This window comes from Amaranthus tricolor, chromosome 7 (assembly GCF_026212465.1).
Source record: "Amaranthus tricolor cultivar Red isolate AtriRed21 chromosome 7, ASM2621246v1, whole genome shotgun sequence".
NCBI classification, from domain to species: Eukaryota; Viridiplantae; Streptophyta; class Magnoliopsida; order Caryophyllales; family Amaranthaceae; genus Amaranthus; species Amaranthus tricolor.
Genome location: NC_080053.1, coordinates 27,872,427 through 27,893,111, shown reverse-complemented (window position 1 = coordinate 27,893,111; position 20,685 = coordinate 27,872,427). Strand labels below are relative to the sequence as shown.

Genomic DNA, 20,685 nt, shown 5'->3' with positions numbered 1-20,685 from the left:
TGGAATTATATATCTTTTATATTAGATTCATTTTTTTCTTTCTCTCATCTTTCCATTTACCGGTATCCTTTTTTCTTTTTTGAATTTTAATTTTCTTTGACAGTAAATCTAATAAATTGTTTATGTTAAAAAAATTTAATTGCTACAATGATAGGACTAAAATAGTATATCTTTTATACTTGGTGCTATAACTTTCTTTTTTTAGTCTTAATTTTAACAAAAATCAACAAGTCACACTAAGCATAGCAATTATATCTAAACTCTTATTAAAATATTTTATCAATTCTATTTTAGATTTCATGTAATTATTTACGCTATCTAATTAAATAAACATTTAATTTTATAATTATTATATAATCATGAGTAACATGCTTTATTAGGTAATCTTACCTTTTAGATTTGATATTTGAACTCCATAAAATTGATTAATTTAGGACTAAGATGATTGATTCACCAAACAAATATAAACAATGAAGATGCTTTTGACCAAAAAAGTTCAAGTTTATTGGTCCCTCTCAAAGATATAGTAGGCTCTAGAATATTACCATTTACATATATATTTTATTTAATTGAATGATCAAAACATTTTACATATTCTAATTAACTTAATATTATAACATTAAGAGTATATGAGCAAATCTTATATCACATCATCTTATTGTGAGATAGATAATTGCACAAAATTAATAAATGAGTATTTTGATATTTAAAGTGTATGTTTTAAATAATTTAATTAGACATTTAACTCAATCTGAATGGACTGTCTTAATTAAGAATTTGTGATAAATAATGTAAATACTATTTATGTAATACTATCTCTGTTATGAAGTTTTTACTACATTACAGTAATTGACGTTATTTATCATTTAAAGTTATTTTATATATTGCAGTTGATATATAAGAAAAAAATATTAACTTTATATTATTAAGTGTGAAATTATTGAAATCATCTAATCATATACTTTTATGATATTAATTTTTTATTATTTTTAATTATACTTTTATGATATAATATACAAATTTGAAGGCATTTGTATGAAAGTATGAGCAAGTAGAAGATCTGGATTTGGGAAAATGGACAATCATTGTCAACACCATAATATTGTCGGCAGGTGTTTTGGAGTTCTAATTAGACAATCTCTATCACTAACAATTGGGACTATTCCTGCTCCATTACTTTTAAATAATTAATATTATTAAATTAAATAAAACTTTTCACATCCTCTTTTTATAGATATGACTGAGTTATCGTCTTTTTCCCTCTATAGAATCTAAGCATAGTTTTTTTATGATCGGGATACATTTGGGCAATCAAACTTTCTATAATATTGTCAACATAAAATTTTCGAATATTTAGCATTATGTGTGAAGATGATAATGTGTTTCATCCATACTTCTAACGGAAGAGTGTTCACGTGAGAAGGCATATAAAATTTATAAAATTTTACAGCTTTAACCATTAATTTAAATTTTTTAGTTTATGTGATTGAATGATAAAACCAATACTAGTATATATCAATTTCAATGGTTTTATATATGAATTTTCCTTCTTCATACATTCTGATTTTTTTGCTTAAATTAGAATTGACTTTAATTTTTAATTTTGTACAAAATCACCATTTCAATTATCGATTCTTTATCTCAAAACGGTCAATTTTAAATTATAGTGGAGCTCTATTCAATTTTTTTTTATGTTTTCGGTAGAGTTATTTTTGATTTATATATCAAAATTTTTGGCTTATGACTGTGTTCTCATAAAAAAATGTGGATAAATTACTCACCGCAAAGAAATTAATTTATTGAAAATAAAAAAACATTTACATAATTGAGCATTAAATGCCTAAATTTCCAACAAAATATGTCGGACCAACTATCCGAAAGAATGAATATTTATTGGAAAACTAAAATTGTGAAGTCCACATACATATTGTTCGTTCGGATGGATTTGGAATCATATTTTTAGACGGGTTTAAAATTGGGTTTTATATTCGGTTTACATAATTTTTTAAATTTATTTTAAAGTCGGGTCAAAGTTAAATTTGTTTACAAGGTCAAGTATATATCGGATCGTTAGATTTACTTTGAACACTTTTAACCCTACATTTAGCCTCACGAATAAAAAAAATCCCACATTTTGATTAATTTATAAAAATCTCACATTTATGTTATTTGAAAATCGAACATTTTTTTTAATATGATTATGATTAAATTTTGTTAGATTAATTCTAAAATTTTAATAGAATATTTTTAGACGTAAGTAATGTAGATTTCGAGGGCATTTAACAATTCACTTATTTAACCTACAAGCAACCTTGACAGTTGTTAATGAAAATGTTTGACAATATTAGATAATCAGTTTAGTCGTTCATCATTTACGATAAATAAATGCAGGTCAATAAATCAAAAAGCAAATGAAAAATTAGCCAATGCAAAGAGTTTTATGTTTAGAGCAACTTTTTGATTTTGATTTAATATCTAGTTATTCAATCAGCTTAAAAACAACATATTAAATAATTTTAATAATTATTTAACCAACTTAAAAAAAAAGTCAAAAATCAACCAATAAGTCCGTCTAAAAACCAGTAGCAAACAAGCCCATTGTGTGTACGTGTAGCCTCAGCCTGTGCATAGTTATATAGCATATTGTTGAGCAACCACCACAAATTTGCTGCCTTTGGAGAAGTAGATTTGCAGTCTTTTTCATGTACACTACAGGCACATTACATTTACACCTTTCTAATCTATTTAAAATAAATTTGTCAAATATAAATTAATAGTAGAAGTATTAATTAAAAGAGCCCTACACTTAGCTTTAGAATTTATAAGGTCTTCGACCGTAAAAGACCACAAAAATTAAAGGGCTTCTGATAATATTTTTACGTTAGATTATAGTACTTTTTCTTTAGTTTATAAATTATGTAATTTTGAACAGTATTATTAACATGCTTTAAAATTTGTTGTATTAGTTTTTGCTCCACCTTGAACAATGAAAATTTGAAAAAGTTGAGCGAAAAAATAAAAAAAATTAATCAAATAAGCGATAAATTAAACTTTTCCCAAAAGTAAGCGTCCAAATTCCAAAGCTGTGCTTTGGAGCTGTTCGCAGTTAGTAACTGCGAACAGGTCAAAAAAGACAAGATAGTTGTTCCCAGTTAGTAACTGCGAACAGCTATTTTGTCTTTTTGCTGTTCGCAGTCTAACTGCGAACAGTTATTTTGTGTTTTTTGAACTGTTCGCAGTTACCAACTGCGAACAACTAGTTTGTCTTATATGCTGTTCGCAGTTAGTAACTGCGAACAGCTCCAAAGCACAGCTTTGGAGTTTGGACGCTTACTTTTGGGATTTGTTTAAAATTTCGCTTATTTAATTACTTTTTTTTATTTTTTCGCTCAACAATTTCAAAAATTCTTGAACAATGATGTAAGTGGGCCAGGTCAGCACGTGGAATGGCCCAGACAAGATTGGCTTTAAACATAGTATGACTTGACACACTACTATTTGGCACGAAGCAAGCTGACACAACTTAGTACGATATGATTTGACACAAGACATAATAAAAGGATGGGTAGACTAGCATGACACAATATCACTTAATAGGTAGCAAGAATGTGTGCGTAAAATGCATGGACACATCTTTCATTAAGAGAATCATGTATTATTTTAATTATAGCAAATATTACTTTTTTAGATAAAATTTTAAATTTAATTTACACACATCTTTCATTCTATCAAAAAAAAAAAAAAAAAAAAAAAAAAACCTTGAGTTTTAAGCAATGAATATGTGTATGTAGAGTGTACTCCTACACTCTAGTAGGGTGTGGAGCACAAATATAAGTAAGACCCTCAATTGCATTCATTACCTTTAGAGACACACCACATTGTCTCTCCTTCCTCTTTTCTCTTTCTATTCCTAAACCCATTTCTCCTAACTTTGCTTCTCAATCTTCCCTATTCTCATTTCATTTCCTGACACAAAACCATCCACATTTTTTACCACTTAAAACACCTTCATATACAAGCCTAAATACTTGCCTTTCTAGCAAAGAAAACATTGTAAATTGTACTACTACTATCTTTATAAATTCCCATTAATTATTTAGCATTATACCCAATAAAAATTTTAAAAAAAACCCATTAAAAAATGGATAAAATTTCATTATCTTTTGAGGGTGTAGAAGGTAGAAACCAAATGGGTTTAATTTGGGAACAAGCCAAATCTCCATTAATTGTTCCTTTGCTTAAATTATTAGTTACAATATGTTTGGGTATGTCCATTATGCTATTTGTGGAAAGACTTTATATGGGGGTTGTTATCCTTTTGGTTAAAATCTTTGGGCGTAAACCTGAAAAAAGGTATAATTGGGAACCTTTAAAAGATGATTTAGAGTTGGCTAACTCTAATTATCCTATGGTTCTTGTTCAAATTCCTATGTATAATGAAAAAGAGGTACCACTATATTTTACTATTTTTTATAATATTTTTCTTATTAGTCTAGCATTTTTATTTTATTATGAACATTTTTACGAATGCTAAGAATCAAACTCTTATTATAAAGACAAAATAAAAAGCCTAAATAGTTATATAGATTAGTCTGGTGGTTGATGTCTTTTTTTATAACTCGTCTAAGAGTTCTCCCCTTGTTGGTAGGAATTCTCACCGAATCATTATATGTTCGACTGCTTTTGTGAGATATCGTCTTTTAGTAAAACTTTTTTTTTTTTAAAAAGGCGTTCATATTTCCATTTTGTATTCAATTTATAAAAAACAATTATTTGAGAATTTTTTTTCTAATTACCCATTAATGTTGTATTTATTATGTACATGGTGGTACCAAAATAGGTATATCAATTATCCATTGGAGCAGCATGTGGGCTTTCATGGCCGTCGGATCGGATCATAATCCAAGTGTTAGATGACTCAACTGATCCAATTACTAAGGTATTACTCATTCGAGATTAATTATTATATTGATTTAATATTATATGATATTATATTATTAGATAATTAATTGATAAAAAATAAAAAAAAAAAATGAACAGAATTTAGTAGAAATGGAATGTCAAAGATGGGGAAGCAAAGGAATAAACATAAAATATGAGATAAGAGACAACAGAAAAGGGTACAAAGCAGGGGCTTTGAAAGAAGGAATGAAACATAATTATGTAAATGAATGTGATTTTGTTGCTATCTTTGATGCTGATTTTCAACCCGAACCCGATTTTCTTTGGCGTACTATCCCTTTTCTTCTTCATAATCCTCACATTGCTCTTGTTCAAGCTCGTTGGAAATTTGGTATTTTTCTTTTTCCTTTTTTTATTCTTATTTATTTATTTATTTATTTATTTATTTTTATTATTATTACTAGGAAAATTATATTAATAATCCAACCTTCACCCATCCTCTGTAAATGATTCCACATTCAAATTATTTTTTAATAGTCCAACCTTTACCTTTAGTTTGCTATTAGCATATATTTATCGGGTATGCTGATAGCAAAGTAAGGGTAAATGTTAGATTATTAAAAAATAATTTAAAGGTGGGATTATTCACAACAGATAGGTAAAAGTTTAAATTATTAATATCAATTTATTAATTATTATTATTATTATTTTAATGGATAGTTGAAATGTATTGATGAGAATATAAAAAAGTAGTCGGAATTTTGTAAAAAGAAATTCTAGTAACCAAAATGAGTGAGGTAAAAAGAATTTGCCACAATTGTCATATATTAGCACAAAGATTAATAAATGGTAAACCATTTAAATTGTGTGGATCGTATTAATAAAAAGCTGAAATGGGTGGATGAAAATAAAAGAAAATAATAGACATTATAGGAAAGTAAAAGGGACATATTAAAAAGAAAAGTGTGACAATCTCTTAGAGACAGAGAGAGTATTGTGATTATTAATTATTATTATTATTATTATTAGTGATTATTGATTATTGGTACTCTCTATGCTTGATTCTTAATAAAGGTATGATTTATCGTCTTCTACTCTTCATTAGATTCAGATTTTGAATTCTATGAGCAGGATATACTAAATATATTAATAATGACTCATTTCGTTATAATTTGTTTGTCACACTTTGATCAAAATACGATAACAATCAAATTGTAACCAACAAACTGAAACGAAGAGAGTATTATTATATTTGTACATTGTCTTTATCAAATATTTTTTGTGTTTTGTTATTTGAAGTCATTGGGAATTCTAATCATATTAGTTAATTAATTGATTATTTGATTTCCAACAACATTGTTGAATTGTTTATTTTAAAATAATAAAGGGTAATCAAATGATTATAATAATTATTATTAAAATGAAGAGCATGATCTTAGTATGAAAGTGAAAGTTAAGTAAAAAAGTAAGAAATAATTAATCAAAGCTAAAGAGTAATTAACACATGCTAATAGTTGAACATTAAACAATCATGTTCGTATTATAGTTAAAAAGGTTGCTTATTTTATTACTCTAGCTAGTGTCCCAATCAAATTGCTATTTATGATCCCCTTGGTCAAAATAATTAGAAACAATATACTCTAATATACTTTCTATATTCTATTAAATATTTGTGTACTAAAAGAAAATATATAATAATATAACTACTCTTTAATTTCAATTAATTTGTTACATTTTCTAATTGATATTTTCAGATGAATTTAAATATGGGTTATACATAATTAAAATTATAAAAGTTTGATAATATGCAGATTTGCAATGAAACAAATAAAACTAAATATTAGTATATTTTTTCTTGTATAATAACCACAATATATAAAATACAATAGACCATTACACAATGTAAAAATTGGTCTAGATGCAAGTAAAAAGAGTGGCAAAATATAATATAGCAAATTAAATGAAACAAGTGGGTGAGATCAAAGAATACTTGCGTGATTTTTCTTTTGGTGAAAATAACAAGTTCTTTTTCAATCCACTGAATTTGCTTTATTTTTTTATTTAATTATGTTCTAATAAATTTAACACATTTTTATTTTAAAAATAATCCCATAACATTTTATCATCATCATACTCAATGTATTCCGCTCATAAAAATATAAATAGATAGAATATGAATTATCGTCTTCCTTTCTTTCCCAACCCTGTTCATACCCAACTATATTTATTCTCTAATATTTTCAATTTCTTGGGCTTTGTGTTATGTGTGGTACCTACTTTAGTGGCTAGGGTGGCCCACAATGTGTGAGATGTAGACAATGCAGTAGTACTCTCTTGATGTTCAAACTTAACAAATCATAGTTAGGAAGAGTGTCGGTGCTCACATTTGTTTTTATTATTTATTTGTTATTTTCTTTAATTAGGGTTAATGTATACATCTTTATTGACTTTGTTTTTGTTTCTACTTTTGTTTCTTCCTTCCTTTGTGGTTGAGAAGCTACCTTATGTGAACTGTGATCCTTCAACCTACTCCTTACTTAAAGTGCTGTCTATTCCACCATTCATATCACTTTTTTTGTTTACTTTTTTATTTACAATTCTTTTACTATAAAATTTTATTTCTTTTTCTTTTATTCGTGTACTAGAATTTTGACCGATAGTTTTTAGCCGATTGAAAATTTTATCAATTAATTTAATCAATTAATTTTAAAAATGCTAATAAAACTTATTGTAAATTAGTTGATTTGGTAACCTCTCTACCCACCAAGATCTTCAACCATTATCATTCATCTAAAGTCATGCCATTTTTTCAACAATTGGTATTCTGAAAGATCGACTTTTTTTTAGACATTTTTCATGTTCAACCCATTAAAATTTAATTAAACTAAAAAATAATAATGGGCTTAAAAAATTAGGGATGATCTCTCAAAGAGACCGTCATTTACAAGAATAATTTTTGATATTTTAATTATTACAAAATTATGTACATGTTTTTCTTATTAATATATGGATGGAATACCTGAATTTTTAGCACAATTTAAAATAAATTATTTTATTGAGACACAATAATTATTTTACTTAATTTTTAGAATTGATCCTTTGTATACTAACACTATATACTTCTTAATACGAAGCAAAGGATAAATCACAAAATCTTGTGGGGATGAAATATAAAGTGTTGGCAATCCATGTATTTTTTAAAATTTTGAAAATATACACAGATTAACAAATAAATGTACTATATTTAATATTTATCCAAAACCTCCAGTGACATTCCTACTTTCATTTATTGATTTATCTATTTATTCATATGTAAGGTAAGAATTAGAATTTATTTGTGGGTCTTTTATAAATTTTCTCACTCTAGCCAATGATTTACCTTTTCAATTTACATTAACATAAATTTTTATTTTAATTAAATTCAACCGCACATTTAAACTTTATTTAATGTTATCTATATAATTTATTTTCTTTCTCCTGTGAGACAACCTAAGTCATGCAATTGGTTCAGATCTAATTTTTTTTTAATAAATTCTAATATACTAATTTAAAGACATAAAGGACAATTTTAAAACTTAAAAAGCCAATTTTATTGTTGGAGTCACCCTACCTCGAAGTTGAAATGGGAATTTTAAGACTTTTAAATAGTCTTTTAAGTCTTGAAATTGTTCTTTTAAGTATTGAAATTGACCTTTTTAAGTCTTCAAATTACTCTTTTTAACTCTTGAAATTGACATTGTAAAATTGATAAAAATATATATAATTAGGTCGGACCAATAAAAAATATGTAACAAGTAAGACGGTCTGACATAAGATTTAGACTTTTTTAATTCGATCACATTAGGACGGATTATAATTTATTGTAGTTTTAACATTAATCAGTGGCCTGAGCGGTCTTCTTTCTCCAGCACAGAATTACATTACATATGGACCCCATTCAACCAAAATGCTGCCAAATATTCAAGACCAAACATGCAACATTCTTTATTGCCATGTTTTTAGTAAAACTATTATATCATTTTATTTTTTAATTTTCCGATTTGAAAATAATATAATATAATATAATATAATATAATAAATAGTAATTGCGTTGATAGTATCACTTACCGTAACATTCTTATCTAATTTAATTAAGTATAGTCTTTCCTCATCCTACTATTTTTAGAATTTAAATTCTGATTATAATTTCTATAAGCGGTATGTACGGACTTATGGGGTTTGATGATGTTGATATAAAATTATACACGGATTAATTTTTTTATAAATTAATATGTTTTTGATAGTTTAAAAAATATAATTATAATATTAATGTTTGTTTGTTAATATGAAACAAATAATAATAGTGAATGCGGACGAATGCTTGATGACGAGGATGCAAGAAATGTCATTAGATTATCATTTCACAGTGGAGCAAGAAGTTGGGTCTTCTACATATGCCTTCTTCGGATTTAATGGTAACTATCTCACAACTTTATTTTTGTTTTAACTCATCTATTATCAGATCGTTACTATGAGATCAACCTATATAATTAGTATATTTTTTTAATTGAGCACTTTAAGATACTAACAGCTTGTTTAGTAGGTGAGAATAAACGGTAATAATAGGAATGAAAACTAGTGTAATTTTGGTTGAAAAATCTCTTGACTACCTTGTTGGCAATGCTTGTCTAACTTCAATCATACCATTTTCTTCATAAAATTCATTCTAATGTATTACCATTGGAATAGGTGGTATTAGACGGTAATGGAAATTTGTAAACAAAAAAACTTTTTTATGATCAAAGTTTCATCACCATGAGAATAATATAAAACTATTGATGAAATTTTACACTATAAATCATTCTCATTATGACCATTTAATACTACTAACTAAACGGACCGTTATTGTACATATATGAGTCAGCCCAACATAATAATCTCATTATGAGACCGTCTCATGCGTTTATGAATTTGTGTTTTTGTTTTGGTTTAAAATAGTAAAACATACTTTCAAAATAAATAGTAAATGACAAAAAAAATAAAATACTTTCTCTATTTTTTATATAGTTGCATTGTTTTACCTTTTACACAGTTCAATACATTATTCTTGAGATTATCGAATAGGCTAAGAAAAGAAAAGAGCTAAGTGAGAATCAAACTCCTTCACTATGTTGTTTTGATTGTTGATATCAAAATTTATACGTAATAAAATACTAAAAAGTTGATATAATGAAAATATTCGTAATATTTTATGCATTTTGATCCCTTAAACAATTATATAGTCCGGTCTTTTAGTCTACATATTCCCACCTTAAGTTCTGATTTCGCCACTAGAGGTTGATATAAGTCTTAACTCTTAACTAATTAATGGGATATAATTGTATATGCAGGAACAGCTGGAGTGTGGAGGATATCAGCAATAAATGAGGCTGGTGGTTGGAAAGATAGAACCACCGTGGAGGACATGGACTTGGCTGTACGAGCCAGTCTTAAGGGTTGGAAATTTGTTTATGTGGGTGATCTTAAGGTAACCACCCTATTAGTTTAGAGGTGTTTATTCGGATTAACGAGATGATTTTAGGTCAAATATTTCAGATTGGTTCGAAATTGAGTTTTGTGTCTACATTGATTTTTACATATATACGTTTAGATTCATTTTGAAGTCAGATCAAAGTCGAGTTTAATTATAAGATTGGTAATTATTAGGTCTTCGAGGCTGTTTGTTTATTACTTTCTCTTTTATTATTTTTTATAGTAATTTTCGGAATTTTAATGTTTATAGAGATTAGTTTTTAGAGTCAATTTTCATAATTAAAATATTTAGTTTTCCTAATTTATATGACCAAAAATATTTAGTACTCCTAATATATATGACCAACAATATATTGATATTGTAGGTGAAAAATGAACTACCAAGTACATTCAAAGCATACCGTTACCAACAACACAGATGGTCATGTGGCCCTGCTAATCTCTTTAGAAAAATGGTTGCTGAAATCATTCATAATAAGGTATATATCAATTTCACTGCTCAAACGAATCATTTTAAGTAATAAAATCAACTTCTCTTGTATGAGACTGTCTTATGAGGAAAATTTATATAATTAGCTAATTTTTCTAATTAATCACTTTAAAATTATAATTAAACACAATAAATGTATATGACTCAATCTAATAGAGTTGATCTTACTATAACATTATCTCATGAAGAAATTTGTGATAATATATATTTCTGTTGCTCGGACTCTTTCTTTTATTTTAAATATCCGTATCATAACATAGAGAATTTGAATACAAAGAGCACATCAATGCCTTTATTTTAATTCAATTTCATAATAAGGTATCAATCGGACATAGATATACAAAACTTAAACACTTCAATTTGATATATTTTGTAATGACATGGATTTTTGAGGGTGTGTGAGGTGATCGATCGTTTAGGGCCCCTTTGTCTCTCGTATATAAAAAAGTTAATTAAAAAATATGTTAAATTTATTAATAAAATAAATATATTTACTATAAATAAGGCGCAAAATAAAGATTTTGCACATAACCCCTAAACTTTTTGAAACGACTCTATTTGTTAAGACTTTTTTTAAAAATAAAATAGACAAGTCGTACACGTACATTCATACATGTACGAAAATTCGATTTGAATACACAAATGCCATTAACATATATATATATATATATATATATATATATATATATATATATATATATATATATTCATAAACATGGTGCCGCGATGGTTTAGAGTGAATGCAAGGTATCTAATCGAATAAAACCCGTAAATTATAATAACTTAGCCTTTTAGTTTACTATAGCTTTTATCGTTACTTGTTTTTAGGTTTTAAAATTTAAAAAAAATGTAAAATACATGGGGCTTAACTTAAAAGATTAATTATAATGTATTTTTACTCTACTCCTAACATGATGGTCTCTGATATGTTGCAGAAAGTGTCTTTGTGGAAGAAAGTCCATGTGATATACAGTTTCTTCTTTGTAAGGAAGATAGTAGCTCACATTGTAACCTTCATATTCTACTGTGTGGTACTTCCAGCCACAGTTTTGGTCCCAGATGTGCAAGTGCCCAAATGGGGAGCTGTTTATATTCCTACCACTATTACTCTCCTTAATGCTGTTGGAACCCCAAGGTTTTTTTTTTCTTGGACTAACTAATTAAATTCCCTTCGGTTTCACAATGTTTGGTTATGTCACAAATTATTATAAGAGACAGTCTTTTCAAGAGACATACTATACATAGGCTAAATAGCTCAATAAATAAAAATTAAAAAGATAATAAGAATGTGAACTTCTTATTTTGAAGCTGTCTCTTTGAAAGATGGTCTCTCACAAGAATAACTTATTTACACAAATTTTAAAATGAGACGGTCTCACGGTGAGACTATCTCTTTTGGACTAATTCAAGTAGATAGACGAATTATATTGGCTCGTCTCATAGTGATATAATCTCATATAAGACTTGCCGATAAATTTATAGAAAACAAAGAGCTCGTTTAAAATCCAATTTATTTATAAAGAGTCCATTTTAAAGCCGACATATTTAAGGACAGAATCTGGACCTTAATGGGCACTTAGCCCATTGCACAACTTTAGTTACGTTTGACTTTTTTTTCTTCCAAGTTTTCTAAATAAAATTGAGCAGTAATATCTATCTATACATTTTATAAAAAATATATATTAAAATTCTATATATTGAGACAAATTTAATAAGATTTCACAATAAATACATTTTAACTTTTTTACATCTATAATCCCATGTATGACATTTTTCAAACGTAAATAACAATATGAAACAGTGAAAATGCTAATTATTATTATTATTATTATTATTATTATTATTTTTGGTGGACAAGAAATGTAATATTAATTAAAAAAAATGCAGGTCTCTTCATCTAGTAGTGTTTTGGATTTTATTCGAGAATGTAATGTCTTTACATAGGACAAAAGCAACTTTTATAGGACTTTTGGAGGCTGGGAGAGTTAATGAATGGGTTGTTACTGAAAAATTGGGTGATGCCCTTAAGAATAAATTTGGGACCAAATCAATCAAGAACCCTCGAACCAAAATTGGAGAAAAGTAAGTCCTTTTTTATCTTTTATTTTTCAATTATAGAGTATTTAGTGTTATAAAAATATTATCCACGAAGCGATAATAATTTTTTAACCGGAAAAATAAACTAAGGTGAGAAAAATAAAAATGCTGAAAAGTGAAGAGGGGATAAAAATTAATTTACTTAACGTTTTAAAGAAATAATTTTAACTTATTTTCAGCCGTTGATATGAATATTATGCGTATTTGGTAAAAAGTTTAGGAAAGTTAATTTTAAAAATTCTACCTTTTGCTCGTTGTCTTTTAAAAATCCTACATTTCGATCATTTTTTAAAATCCAACCTTTATATTGCCCTTTTTAAGTATTGACCTCATTAAGTTACTTGCAACATTCAGCAATAAACAAATTAAGAACCAAAAGGTCGGATTTTTATAAGAAAACGTAGTATAAAGGTGGGATTTTTAAAAAATAATTAAAAGGTGGGATTTTTAAAATTAAATTTTCCAATAGTTTATTGAACAATTTTAGCTTATTTTGGTACAAATTGATGGTATGTTGGTCAAACCAGAGCTTATTGTTATAAATAAGGTGTTTTTGAATAAACTGCACTCTTAGCGACGTGCTCAAAATCAGATTCTCTAATTGGATGATACAATCAGGTGGTCAAATTAACCACTTCAATCATCTACCAACTGTTTTCCAAATATCCTATTATATACAAATTCACATAAATGAATATATATGATTTAACGAGCCATTTTAATATGATTTCAGACTACATATATTGGAGTTAATGGTGGGAGCATATCTATTCATTTGTGGATGCTATGATGTTTCATATGGGAAAAACCATTACTTCATCTACCTCTTCATGCAATCCTTAGCTTTCTTCATTGCTGGATTTGGCTACATTGGCACCTTTGTCCCCTCTTAATAACTAAAAACAACCACATTTTATGTGTTTTAATTTATTTGGATAAGTTATGTAAACCTATTGTGACTTCCCCCCTAAGCAACATATACAAATTTTTTGTTTTGTAACAATGTTTTAATCATTGGGTTTTGTTTCAATTGAAGTAAATACCGCTTCCTTAAGATAAGGTTCTGGGTTAGATTCTCATATTAGCCCCGTCCTTTTCTCAGCCTACCTTGTAATTTAAATGATATTTTGGTTGAATTTTGACTATTGTAACTTTTTGTAAGTTACCTATACAAATGTTATTCTTTATTTGTACCTAGATATACTCCCTATTAAACAATTAAAGAAGTGGTGAGTTATTGATTTCTCCATATAAAGGGTTTAGCAATAAGGACATGTTTTTTTGTGTCTCAAAATTTTAGAATGTTTTTTTTTTTTTTTTGAGTTATGATATATGATAGTTCTAAAAGGATATGAACAAAAATTATTTTTATATATTGATATTTGTACCATGAACAAAAATTAGAATAAAAATTCTAATTATTAATTTCACAATATTTACATGAATTTGAATTCTAAATTCATTTTATATAATATATATTATATATATATATTTTGAATTTTATGAAAATATATGAAGTTCAATTAATAAAAATTAATCATAAGTTAAACACAGATGATGTATGAATATAAATTATATGAGTTAAAATATGAATTGATTAAAAAATATTTTCACCTAATTTTCAAATCATTCATCCAAATATACATATTTAATTTCTTTTATCCTATTAAAACTATGGATTATAATTATTTGAACATATTTTTAATTTTCAAATAAATTATAGTTATTTATCAAATTTTTAATCACTGAGATAATAGTCCAATTGCCATATTATTTTTTTAACTTAAATGTTACAATAAACAACAAAATTTAAAAAGATGGATTAAATTAAAATAGTCTATGATCGAGCAATAATTTCAACAACATAAATTTTAAAGCGAAAAAACGTTTATTTATATATAAACCATGACTTGGTGATACAAAATCTTTCATAAAGCATCACCAAGGATCAATTTATTTTAAAATATTCTTTTTTAAATGTTTAATAATAAAGACTTAATATCTGCTGCGTGGGTTTAAATTGTACAACTATTATATTTGTATTTGTCTCAGAATATAGTACTTATAAAGATATTTAGATATAATACTGTAACTTAATATAATTTATTAAATTACTTTCAAATTTTATTTAAAGTTAATTAAATCAAATTATGAAATAATTATTTAAAAAATTGCTCCATAAATGATTTTTAATTATATTATAAATTATTTAATTTTTAATCAAAATATATCACAACTTAATTTTTATTAACAAATAAAAATAAGTTAATGTACAAATTTTCGTTGTTGGTAACGAAAGATGAAATTATTTGGACATACAAAACTAATCACCAATGGTATGACTTTAGAGTACAAAATGAATTTTATTTGAATCAAGTTAAGGCCTTTAGCATATTTGTATCCCATGCGTCTTTTCTTCTCTTAAATGTATTAAAATAATGACTATGAGTTTCGATCATGATCAGAAACAATTAAATATTTAGTACTTTTTTATTTCTTTAAATTTAAGAAAATTTGACATGGTAGCATTCAATTTTAATGAAATGTCAGTGGTAGCAGTTTTTTAAGAAAATTTCACATGATAGCATCCAATTTATGCACAAACTAATTGCCGCAGCATTTTCCGTTAAGTTCTTGTTAAATTCCGTTTAATTCACCAATTTAATGTTTAATTCACCGTTTAATTTATTAACGCCTATAAATGTTGTAATAATTCTATTTTCATTTAAATTGTTGACATTATAAAGTTCAAAAGGTAAATAGCCAAGCACTAATACTAATACATATATACTTCAAGCTAAATTAGAAATAATGTGGATACAACAAAAGGCTAAGGTTTTGTTAGAGGTTATAAACACTGGTTCCCCATCGTCTCCATCAACACCAAATCCTACTTGCCGTTTTCTTGTTTGTTAACGGCGTTAATCATTAGCTTTTTGTAACATTGGTTTATACATTTTTTTTTCATAAATTGTAAAGAAAAAGATAAATAAATAGGTAACTTTTTTATAGCAAATCTTTTTTAGTAGGAAAATACTTGCATTTATTATTAGAATTATCTCTAATTTTACTTTAAGTAAATATGTATTAGTATTAGTGCTTAGCTACTTACCTTTTGAACTTTATAATGACAACAATTTGAATGAAAACAAAATTATTACAACATTTATGTGCGTTAATGAATTAAACGATGAATTAAACATTAAATTGGTGAATTAAATGCTAAAATTGTGAAATAAACAAAAACTGGATGCTACTATGTGGAAAAAACTTACAAAATGATGAATTAAAGAACTTAACGGAAAATTCTACGGCAATTAATTTGTGCATAAACTGGATGCTACCATGTGAAATTTTCTTAAAAAAGTACTACCACTGACATTTCATGAAAAGTAAATACAACCATGTGGAATTTCCCTTAAATTTACAACACTGTCAAGAATTTGTATTATATTAAAATCTATAATAAAAATTTTAACAATAAAAAAACAGACAATTTACGTTATTTTTTATAATTAAGCCCAATTTTGAATTAACTCAATAAATATACATGTGAATTGTGAACCAAACCAATGCAAATCCGACAATATGGGGATTTGCCCATGCACCCATCATCTGTTACAAAGTTTATATTCAAGGAATATAAAAGCCTGTGAAACCATTCTAGTCCCTGATCGATAGGAATTAAGTATTACTTCACAAGCATATCTCGACTGCTATATTATTGGTATAAAGTACGAGGGCTGGGGGGTGGGGTTGAGCAGGGAGGTGAGGCAATGAGACAAACTTGGATTATTCTTGAAAAAAGTAGTACATGCTTCAACTGAAACAAGATATCCCAATAAAACAAAGATATCCCGAGCTAAAATTATTGAATGCCGCCACAAAGTACATCTCAAAAGGATGAAAATCCTAAATACCAACTTTAAAAATAAGAATAATCCTTATTAATTGTTGGATAATTTCAAAAAATTTATTTCAATTGCAAAATGTTGTATGATATTCCCATCTTTGATAGTTGTAATCTGATAAAAAAAAAATACACTATTTTGCAGAAGTTTCCAAGAGCTCATAGTGACCGTACCCATGAAACAATACATTAATAGCATACCCATCATTTTTGTATTCTTCTCCATAATTTGCTATATTTGTTAAATTGCTAGTGATTTTATCCTTCATGAACACCGATATGGATTTCCTGTCACACAAACATTCACCCAACATATTTGTTAAAATCATTCGGATAAATAGGACATGTTTAGCAAACATATTTGTTGGATGATTTCGGCTTATTTAGATGGTTGGGTGGTCAAATCATCTTATCTAGTGTTTGGTAAGTTGGTTGAAACAACTTGCTGTTATGAATCAGCCAAGATCAAATTAGCAACCCTAATCAGCTACAAGTCGTTTGCCAAACAGCACTGCATAGTTAGATAAAGACAAAAAACAATTATTCATTCGCATTATTAAAACTCACTTGAGAACATGAGAAGCCATCAACAATTCCGGTTCCCCACCCCAGACAAAAGGTTGTTGTATCCTCTTCACATAGGTATCAAAATCTCCATCAATGAACCTATTTTATACATGACAATGTATACAATCAATAAAACAAAAGATAACAGATAAATAGATACTTGATTCAAGTTGATTTTATAGAGATAATTTTTTCTAGTATTAGGAGACTAACCATTCAATCTCTTTACGTCTCTTTAAGAGTTCTTCGACCACCTACATCACATTCATACAGGTAAGAGTCTACTTGGTATCATTTTCTGTTATGCGTTTTTGGATTTTTTTGGAAATTGAAACCAATTTATGATTTCGATTTTAAGGTTATGCAGAACTACAATAAATCTAATATCTATTGCTTCTTTCCAAGAGAAACTTGCATTTATTTTAACACATATGTCGAAGTTCACAAATACCAAGTTAAGTGTTATCAACACTTGTGTGTGTTCTTCTAAAATACATTTTTTCATTTTTGTCCATAAATTGTTTCAACAAGAATACTCTACTTTCTTGAATTTTTCAATTTTTCTGATTTTCACCTATTTTGCTTTCTCTATCCTCTGAATTTTCATTCATTTTCTATTAATAAGTTAGACGTTTTTCTTTAATAATTCACCTTTCCCTTCATGGGTTCTATTGAACTTATGAAAATATTAACTATAGAGAGATACAAGGAAATGAAATTCTCTATAACCATAACTATTTTCGACAAACAATATAGTCAGATAAAATCGTTAGCAATAGCATTCACCCGAGCGATGATCACCCAATTTATTGACAATGATACGCTAGAGGTAGGTGCAACTGGCAACACATAAAACAGTACTGGGAGTACCAAATATGACTACTCGATTAGTCAACAATGGTAAGGTGGACGTAGGTAGTGATCAAGAGGAAGAAAGTAATAGAGGCCCGTAATCAGAGCACCCAATTAGTGGACAGCGTGGTGTGGCTAGGTGGCAACACAAAATGAAGATAGTGACAGGCTGACGGGGGCACAAAATCTGGTTGCAATAGCCCAAGGTATACTGAACAGCCCCTACCCTTTTTTACTAGTTTAAACTTCTAAAAAAAACTACACTTTTCGGCAATTAAACTCATCGATACAAATAAAACAGTTGATGCTCAAATACCAACAAACTATAGTCCTACATTTTCTCTTCGCTGATTCACAATTGTCATATCTTTTAAGTCAATGTCAACAATACAATCTACAAATGGGTTTTTAAAGGTCATATAGTTGACATAAAAAGCAAAAGAAAATAGGATTATGGTTGACAAACACACAGGAGTTGCACATCATAGAAATATCTAGTCCCAGAACATTAAGGAATTTGCTAATAAAAGCTAAATAATTTCCAAGGGAAGCTTAACTTCCTAAGAGCAACTAATATTCTACCATTTTCAGCAACTTGAACTTCTAGGACTCACAGATTGCAAGTAATTGTAACTCACCTGAGCCCTCAAATCGTCAGCAAGCTCTCGCTGACGATTCTCATCCGGTGCTTCTTCCCCTGTCTGCAAACACACCCCATGAGCTATTGCTCTAAACAAACATCGTCCATCCGCCAAGACTCCTACAATCAATTGGATTGCCATCAGTGTACTGTCAACAAATCAAGAATAGCACATCTACCAATCATCAGAGACAAAGCAAAAACACACAATAATTTTAAGCCTTAATTATTTTTTAACTTCTTAAGATATAAAAACAAGTAACTAAACTAAATTGAAATTAATGTAACGTATGTAAACTAATATTTGAGACCCTTTAATTTATAGACCATCTATTGCTCATGCCAGAACCATGCTACAAACGATACAGACCCTCAAGTAGTTGTATGCGTTCCAAATGCTAAAACCCTATATTATTATCAATATGAAAACTTCATTACTGCTAATAATTAATAAGCTTCAAATCATTTCAAATCAAGATGACATGATTAGGCCCAATCTAATACTAGATACGGACAAACAATCATATTAAAACTAATTTAATCAATTAGTATCAAGAAAAAAAACCCAAAAAGTTACAATTAAACCCAGTTCAGCTAAAAACAAAATAGAAATAAAACGAAAAGATTAAAACAACCTGTAACCCTATAATTGGATGAGCAGCTAGAATCTTCTGGAAGAGATTCAGGGACAGCACCTTCATCCTCAGAAACAACGACGTCGTTCCAATCAACAGGAGCAAGACACAAACAAACCCCAAATAGAAGGTAAGCAAGGTCAAGACGATGAAGCCATCGAGCAGGTCTAGCATCACATGCAACGTTCCAAGAACCTTCACCCTTCTGTTGATGAATAGCAGGTCGAAGATAATCTGTGCGCCAATCACCGCCGCCAGCAGCAGCAGGAACAATTACCCGCCATATCGATGCAGCGCCTTCATTAATGGTGTTAATTTGTTGATCCCAAGGTTGTTGATGGTGGTTATGGTGGTGGTGGTGATGGTGGAGAGAGAAAGTATGCGGCGAGATTAACCACGGCTTTGGAGGGCGTGCGCAAAGTACCCCGAGCATCACAGGACTGGTCTACGCTTTTTGTTTATTTTTTCGATTTGTTTAATTGGATTGTGCAAGATTTTCAGCTATTGGGTTATATGAAAATAATAATAATGATAATAATAATAATAATAATAATAATAATAATAATAATAATATATAATATATAATAGTATAAAAATAATATGGAGGATTTTGTGGTAGGTGAAATCGTCACTTATGGGCTATGGATCTAAGGTCCAACTTTAATGTATGGCAAAATTTTATAAGACTGTCTTATGATGAATTTCAGTGAGCACTTTTCTTTACGTCTTCTTGTTGGTGGAGGACGAGGTATATGTATGGTTTATCTATTACCTTTCTCCATTTCTAGATTATACTGAATTCATTACTATGACACTGTTATAACGTAATTTTTTTAAAATGAAAAAGAGTGAGTGTTGAATATCCCAATTTTTTATTTAACGTAAAAATAAATGATGTGTTAAATACTAAATAATTAAAGTAACTATTTTAACTATGAAAGTTCATGGTTTATTTATTTAATTAGGGTTTTTAGTCTAATTTTAAATTGTCTTACATTAAGATTGTCTTAAATGAGAATTTGATAGATTTTACTGGATTAAATTTTATTTATAGGGATGATTATGAGAATTGACTTTTATC

At 27.8% G+C, this 20,685-nt stretch overlaps 2 protein-coding genes across 2 annotated transcripts; one reads left to right on the top strand and one right to left on the bottom strand.

Annotated features, from left to right (window-relative positions):
* Window positions 1-3,819: 3,819 nt before the first annotated feature.
* On the top strand, window positions 3,820-14,429 carry LOC130817793 (glucomannan 4-beta-mannosyltransferase 9-like). Its single transcript, XM_057683690.1, has 9 exons — window positions 3,820-4,447; window positions 4,841-4,939; window positions 5,041-5,293; window positions 9,246-9,356; window positions 10,272-10,408; window positions 10,779-10,892; window positions 11,839-12,038; window positions 12,791-12,985; window positions 13,734-14,429. Exons 1-9 carry the CDS (start codon window positions 4,142-4,144, stop codon window positions 13,891-13,893), a joined length of 1,575 nt encoding a protein of 524 aa, XP_057539673.1. The 5' UTR covers window positions 3,820-4,141; the 3' UTR covers window positions 13,894-14,429.
* Window positions 14,430-16,769: 2,340 nt separating this feature from the next.
* Window positions 16,770-20,112, bottom strand: LOC130818055 (uncharacterized). The gene is made up of 5 exons (XM_057684081.1): window positions 19,605-20,112; window positions 18,968-19,089; window positions 17,691-17,731; window positions 17,478-17,576; window positions 16,770-17,198 (listed from the first exon to the last, which is right to left on the bottom strand). The coding sequence occupies exons 1-5, from the start codon at window positions 20,035-20,037 to the stop codon at window positions 17,045-17,047; spliced, it is 849 nt and encodes a 282-aa protein (XP_057540064.1). The 5' UTR covers window positions 20,038-20,112; the 3' UTR covers window positions 16,770-17,044.
* Window positions 20,113-20,685: the final 573 nt, after the last annotated feature.